At 34.1% G+C, this 6,643-nt stretch overlaps 1 protein-coding gene across 1 annotated transcript in view; it reads left to right on the top strand.

The window, feature by feature from the left end:
* The window catches only part of LOC107436828 (lipase member I), a gene marked incomplete at its 5' end in the record, with an annotated part of 13,281 nt that extends 6,892 nt beyond the window's left edge, over nucleotides 1-6,389 (top strand). Inside the window, 2 exon segments of the mRNA XM_043056151.2 lie at nucleotides 1,218-1,334; nucleotides 6,035-6,389. Coding sequence (XP_042912085.2) covers nucleotides 1,218-1,334; nucleotides 6,035-6,282 — 365 coding nt within the window.
* Between the last annotated feature and the right edge of the window lie 254 nt (nucleotides 6,390-6,643).

Here is a 6,643-nt window from a genome sequence, read left to right on the forward strand (position 1 = left end):
TGGTGGGAAAGACTTTAAAACAAAACTTACAACAGTTACTTTTCTCAACAACTGAAATTTAGAATAGTGTGATTAAGAAAAATATGTGAACTGTTTGCAATTTCAAATTAATATTGAAATGTACAGGTTTAGAATTTTCTACAGTTAAAAGTTTTAGGAACTTCAGTATTCAAAATAGAATACAAAAGCTAGAAGTTAAGAACGTATCCAATGAGCGAGCAAAGCGAGCATTGGATTGCGAAGCAATCCGAAATGAATGAATGAAATGAAACGAAGCAATCCGTTCGGGGGGTTGACGAGCGCCAGCGATCAGGGGGCGAAGCCTCCTAGTAATAGAATATTACCGCCAATTTCGTGGGTTTTTTCATAAAGAGTAAAAAGTTAGAAAAAAGTGAATGAATTGTTGAAATAAAATATCGCAAGAACTTATTTCGCTTAATTGTTTGAATCAAAAATACTTTTTATTTTTATTTTATAAACGATGTTGAAAAACCGACGTAATTTTGAGTTGGCAACTATCTATGTTAACTCCGTAGCTTCCGTAATTTTGAACCCAACCGAGAAGACCAAGGAACTCTTGGATCATAATATGGGACAAATTAGTCTTTGTAGTGGCTAAGCGGTAGCGCTTCGCGCTGTCGTGCCACAGGTCCCTGGTTCGATCCTCGGGCCGGGCAAGGTTGACTCAGCCCTTCATTCCTTCAGTGGGTCGATAAATGAGTACCAAGCATGCTTGGGAACTAAACACTGGGGGTTCCGAGCTCGGCTGACCACCTGACCGGAACATCTGCTTCTGCACCCCAGAGCCCAAGGTCAAGAAAACTGAGATGGGCACAGTAGGCCTTGGCCTTCAAGGGCTGTCGCGCCGCTGAGTTTAGTTTTAGTCTTTGCAGTAGACTTTTTGATAGAACTAACCCGCATTTGCGCTCCGTGGAGCAAAAAGTGACGAAAACCTTTTATGGTCAGCCCGACGGTAAGGGACCCATGATTCACTTACCACTGATGATATTTTATGACAGCACTGTGGTTGGTGCGAGCTAAGAGCAGAATTCGTATACACCAGCCAAAGCAGGGATTCGAACTTGTGGGACTTCTTTGGGAGGTGAACGCTCTATCACCAAAGCCACTGCGGCTAAGAATTAAACATAAGAGCATTTCTTAATTAATTCTTTTTGTTTAATATTTTTAATGTCGCAGAATTTTTATTCATTTTTCAGGAGAAGGATTACTACCGCCTATTGCAGATATCGATTATTATCCAAATGGAGGTCAATTGCAGCCAAAATGTGTACAGGGAGCAAGATTTCGAACTGAGCCTGGATATATTGATACGGGTAAAACATTTAAGTAAAAGATCAGCCTATATAATTCAACCGGTTTCATATTGACAAATATGTTACTTACAGTGTGCCAAAAAGAAAAAAAAACCCACCCTGAATAACTTTTGTTCTAATGATTTTATTTTCACGTTCTCGTACTCATTCTTAATGGCTTGAAGGGATGAGCTCAAATCTGCTAATTAATAAGCACAAACTATATTTTAAGTTACGAATTCAGACACAAAAACGTTCTTTCTCTGAATAAACATACCTTTTTTTCAACGGATTCGGATTTCTGATCTCCAAAATATGAGGGGTACCCGCAATCTGAGATATATGGTCCCAACAGTTTGGTCAAGAGAGGGTTCCAAGAACATTTAAAATTTTTTGCACACAATTATAAAATTTGTTTATCCAAAGATAATTCCATGAAGAAAATAACTTCAAGTAAATATTTATTATTTTTCATTATTTTATTTAAAAATGGTCAAAACAATTTCGTATTCTAAGGTGTACAATTTTTTTGCCCCATTTTAAAAAATGTAATTTTATATAGCAAAATACAAAATCGGGCGAATTGTTCCTGAGAAATGGAATTTTAAGAATCCAACTTTTCTGGAATTCGATTCGATGCAGCTATCTTCTATATTTTAGGGCTCAGGAAACCGTATCCAACGAAAAAAAGGTATGTTTATTCAGAGAAAGTTCGTTTTTGTGTGATTTCGACACTTAGATATCGTCTGCACCAATTAATTAGCATATTTGAGGTCACCCCCTCGAGCCATTAAGATTGAGTCCTAAAAAGTGAAAATCTGATCATTAGATCAAAAATTATTCAGGGTGATCCGTTTATTTTTCGTACTGTACAAAGATGGGTTAAACGATGATATTCACTAAGTTTTGGGACATACTACAAATTCCTAATATGTGCCTCTTTTGATACTAGACACGCATTCCAATGGTAACTCATCTCATCCAATGCTCATTCAATAGCAAGTCTCAATGTTAGTTACAGCAGCAATGTTGTTGCCCTTGGGGTACATAAGCGTTGTCCTTATGCACCCCAATGCCAACAACATTGCTGTCGCCAGACATTGATAGAAACATGCTATTGAATGTATGGTGGGAACAGGGGGGAACCGTTGGGAAGAACTAGAAATTTTATGTCTATAAAATATGCAAGAAACTTGGCAGTGTATTTATCTTTCCATGTTGAACCAATCTTTGCTCGTCGTATACATGCAAATAAACAATCCTTTAAAATCGGAAAAATAATATAGATTAAACCTGTATTTTTATTATTAACGCAGCCTTTCTTAGAAAATTAACAAATAATATCACTTTAAAAGTTAAAATCTATATTATATAAAACGCTAATACGTACGTATGTATGTATCAATAAAACCGATGATATTTCTTTTCTCGCGCTGGCAACAGTTTTCATTTTTAATTGATAGGATTCGGCGCGCAAGAGCACGTAGTGAGCAACCAGATAACAATAACCAGAGTGAGCATTATCAGGTTGTTCAATTCAGATTCATGCACTAAAAACATGACAATATTTAATTTAAACTCAATTAGGAATTAATTAATTAATTGAAGTGAGAATGCTTTAAAAGGCCGCTGTTGAATTGATATTTTTCTACTGGGAGCTACCTAAACGTCTAAAAAACGTTTAAGTGTTTGTATTGAATGCATTGAATTTTTTTATATTTCGCGTTTATTTATGCATTGAATTTTCACGCTTTAAAATGCAGAATATTAGTGAAGCAATATTTGATAATTTATTTTGCTAATATGTTTCTTATTTAGCTAATGTTTTGATTTTTTCACCATGTACAATCTAAATAGCTAATATACTTTTTTAAAAGCCAATAAGAACATTGGTAGAATTCTTCTACATAAGTACAATACTATGTCTTTGATGATAAAATACTATGTCTTTGATGATAATATATTATGTCTTTGTGCTAGAACATTGTGTTCATTGGCGAGCGAGCGCAGCGAGCTATGGTTCACGGCGTGAACCACATAGGATTGCGTAGCAATTCTCGGGGGTTGGCGAGCGTCAGCGAGCAGGGGGCGGAGCCTCCTAGTAGATAAATAAACCTTTTGAGTGCTATTTTCTTTTGTTCTTCCCTCTATTATAGCATGTAAGGCGGTCTTCTTTCTATGGTAGTTTTTTTCTTCACAGAATGGTATGGCTTAATCTCCTCTCTAGAGTTTTGAGTCAATCTAGTTTTCAATACTTTTTTTTAAAAGTTTATTAACTACGAGGGTTGTAAATTAAATAGTGGCAACTTAACCTTGAAACTCACAGAAGAGCGGGCATGCTCAAATAGGATATGGGAGCGGTGAGGTGGCGCTGTTGTCGATGTGTAGAGTGTAAAAAATAGTCGATCTGCTTAGAAGGGTACTTGTTGTGTGGCGTTAAAGTGAGGAGTTTCGTTTGCATCGCTCTAAAGCATGTTTTCAAAAGGCTTAATGACGAAAAAAGACGAGTTGCTTGAACCCATCTTGCTACTGTCCTATACAGTAAAGCGTTTGCTCCACAAGCTTCCACTAATCCTCGATAGCATTCTGTTACATTTTTACCACGGGCAATCTCGATTTTAAACCACGACCGCTGATCACATTTTGAAAACATGCTTTAGAGCGATGGAAACGAAATTCCTCACTTTAACGCCACACAATAACTACCCTTCTAAGCAGATCGACTGTTTTTTGCACTCTACACATCGACAACAGCGCGACCTCACCGCTCCAATATCCTATTTGCGCATGCCCGCTCTTCTGTGTGTTTCAAGGTTAAGTTGCCACTATTTAATTTACAACCATCTTATTTATTAGAGAATTGGAGAATTACTACTTATGTTTGAGGCTTTGCATCTCGATATCTATCAATTTGTGGACTTAGTCTAAAAGAGAACTTTGGATCAGAATGTTTTGAACACATTAAATTTTCAGCTAATTTGACAGATAATTAATTTTCATAAGTTTTGTGTGGGACCCTTTGATTTAGCAGTTCTAGTTTCTTTTGTGCTCCTTTCTACTGATAACGGTAACTTATAAATATTAATTTGACATGTTAGTCTACATCAATTTTAAACAGGTTTGGAAATGATATTTCTTAGGTGAATTTTTAATGAGATTTTCATCAGTATACGTTGTTTATTTTCGTTTTATAATTTGTTTTGCTTTATGTGAATGTATTGTGAATGTGATTGTATTGCTTTATGAATGGGATTTTCTTTCTTCGATACTTTAAGTATTTTTTTTTCCTTTCCAAATGGGTCTTCGTGACACGAATGACAATTTTGTTTTATTAAACAGTTACTCTAAGAAAAGATCAAACAGAAATGTAGGTTGTCCTCTGAAGAAGTCCTGTGCTGTGATCATGTTCCGTTTTCTCTATTTTAATATACAAAGTATTTTGTCTCAAATTATCTCAGTAATAACTTAACTTACTTGCCCTGTCTATATTAAATTTTTTTCGTTATGAAACACAACTTTACACCAAAAATTTGCTTTAAGAATATTACATAAAGCATTCTTCAGTTGTTGTTGAACGTGCCATTTAAGCAGCTTTAGTTTTAATTTAGAAACTGCTTCGTATTGTTTAGAAAGTTGCACTGAGGTTGTAATTAATGGAGTTATATATTCATTAATTGGAATTTCGTTCTTATGATACGATATTGAAAGCAAAAAGATACCTTTGCCTGGAGTTTGCTTCTTTTTTCATTCTGTAACCAATTACATTCAACAAAAATAATGCTCAGTGGTGTTAAGTCTTTTGAACTTGAAGAGCAATTTATTTTTTCTTAAATCTCACTGTGAAAAAGAAATGTTTTTTTTATATCCTTCAGTTGTTTGAAGATATGCTTTATCATAAAAAGAAATTACTCAAAAACAATAGTGCGTGGAGTCCCTCCGCACGGAGGAAGTGAAACTTCGTAATGTGGAAATGAAAATAGGAAGGGGTAGAAATTGATTTTTAGTGAAATCATATTGTTTCTTTAAGACAAACTTTATTAACATTACTTACAATTCATAATTGATCGAATCCTTTAATTATCATTTTCGAGTGGAGAAATATCCAAATCTATAACATTTGCAATGGGATTATGATAACTTGATAACTAAAGAAGATACGAAATGTTTGAGTTCTATTTTTTCAATATTTCTTGCAAAAACTGCATCAACGGTAGTTCCCCCTTTGGTTGTTGGATCATTCCTACCATTTATCATTTCCAATCCAAATTTGTCTTTAAGGAAGGTTAATAATGTTTCAGCTTCAGGTAACGAGAAATTCACATTAAAATTTCTTGCAAGGATCACAGGCCGCTCGTTGCCATGGTAGCGTTAAACGTTTAACGCAACCTTGTTGGAAGTCGCATTAGAAGCTTCACTTCAATAAAAGTTCGAATAAATAAATTAAGATTTTTAGTTTGTGAATTCTAAGTATTTAACACATGTAGCAATTTTATTTTTTATTTATATTTTTTTCTACTTTTTCTAATTTCAAAAAAATGGTCTCATACTTTAACATTATTACCATTATTGGTTTTTTTGGTTTATAAATTTTTTTTTACGAAGTTCGAAGTGTGAAACATTATATTTGCTTGCTTAATTATATTTGTAAATAAATAAATAATGGTCTTAAACTTATTTTCACCTCTAATAAGAGAAATGCTTAAATTTTTCGTTCTTTTCAGTGACATCTCAGAGTAAAAAGAATAGTTGTAACCACAATCTGTCATTCTTCTACTATATTGCCAGTTTCAACAAAACCTGCCAATTCTTAGGACGCATCTGCGATAGTTATGAAGACTATATCACAGGAAAATGCTCCAGTGCACCTGTGTGCAGAATGGGTTTCTATTCCAAGGAGTTACCAAATCTCCCTGCCCATTCTAAATGCTACCTGAAAACTTCAGCCGAGTCTCCTTACTGCCTTGATTAATGCAACAGCTACAGAGTGTCCTAAATTAGATTGATGTTCTTAAAAAATTATAATTAAAATAATGGTTAAAACTGGTAAATAAATCAATAACTGTTGTTTAAAAGTCATATTTTAAATAAATATATACTTAATAAATGCAATTCTCAGTGAAAATTCCTATATTTTGGACACAGTTAAAACTGTACAATTTAAGTAACCTCTGAATATTCACTTATCTTTAAAAAAATGGACTAAAACAAGCATTCAAAAACAAATTCTATCATCTTATAGTCTACATATATAATTAAATAAATCTAATAAGTTATAAATAAATGAGTATTTACCTTACATAAGCGAGTTCCACTTCCAGGCTGTTAATTGT

The sequence above is a fragment of the Parasteatoda tepidariorum genome, chromosome 8, assembly GCF_043381705.1.
Source record: "Parasteatoda tepidariorum isolate YZ-2023 chromosome 8, CAS_Ptep_4.0, whole genome shotgun sequence".
NCBI lineage: Eukaryota > Metazoa > Arthropoda > Arachnida > Araneae > Theridiidae > Parasteatoda > Parasteatoda tepidariorum.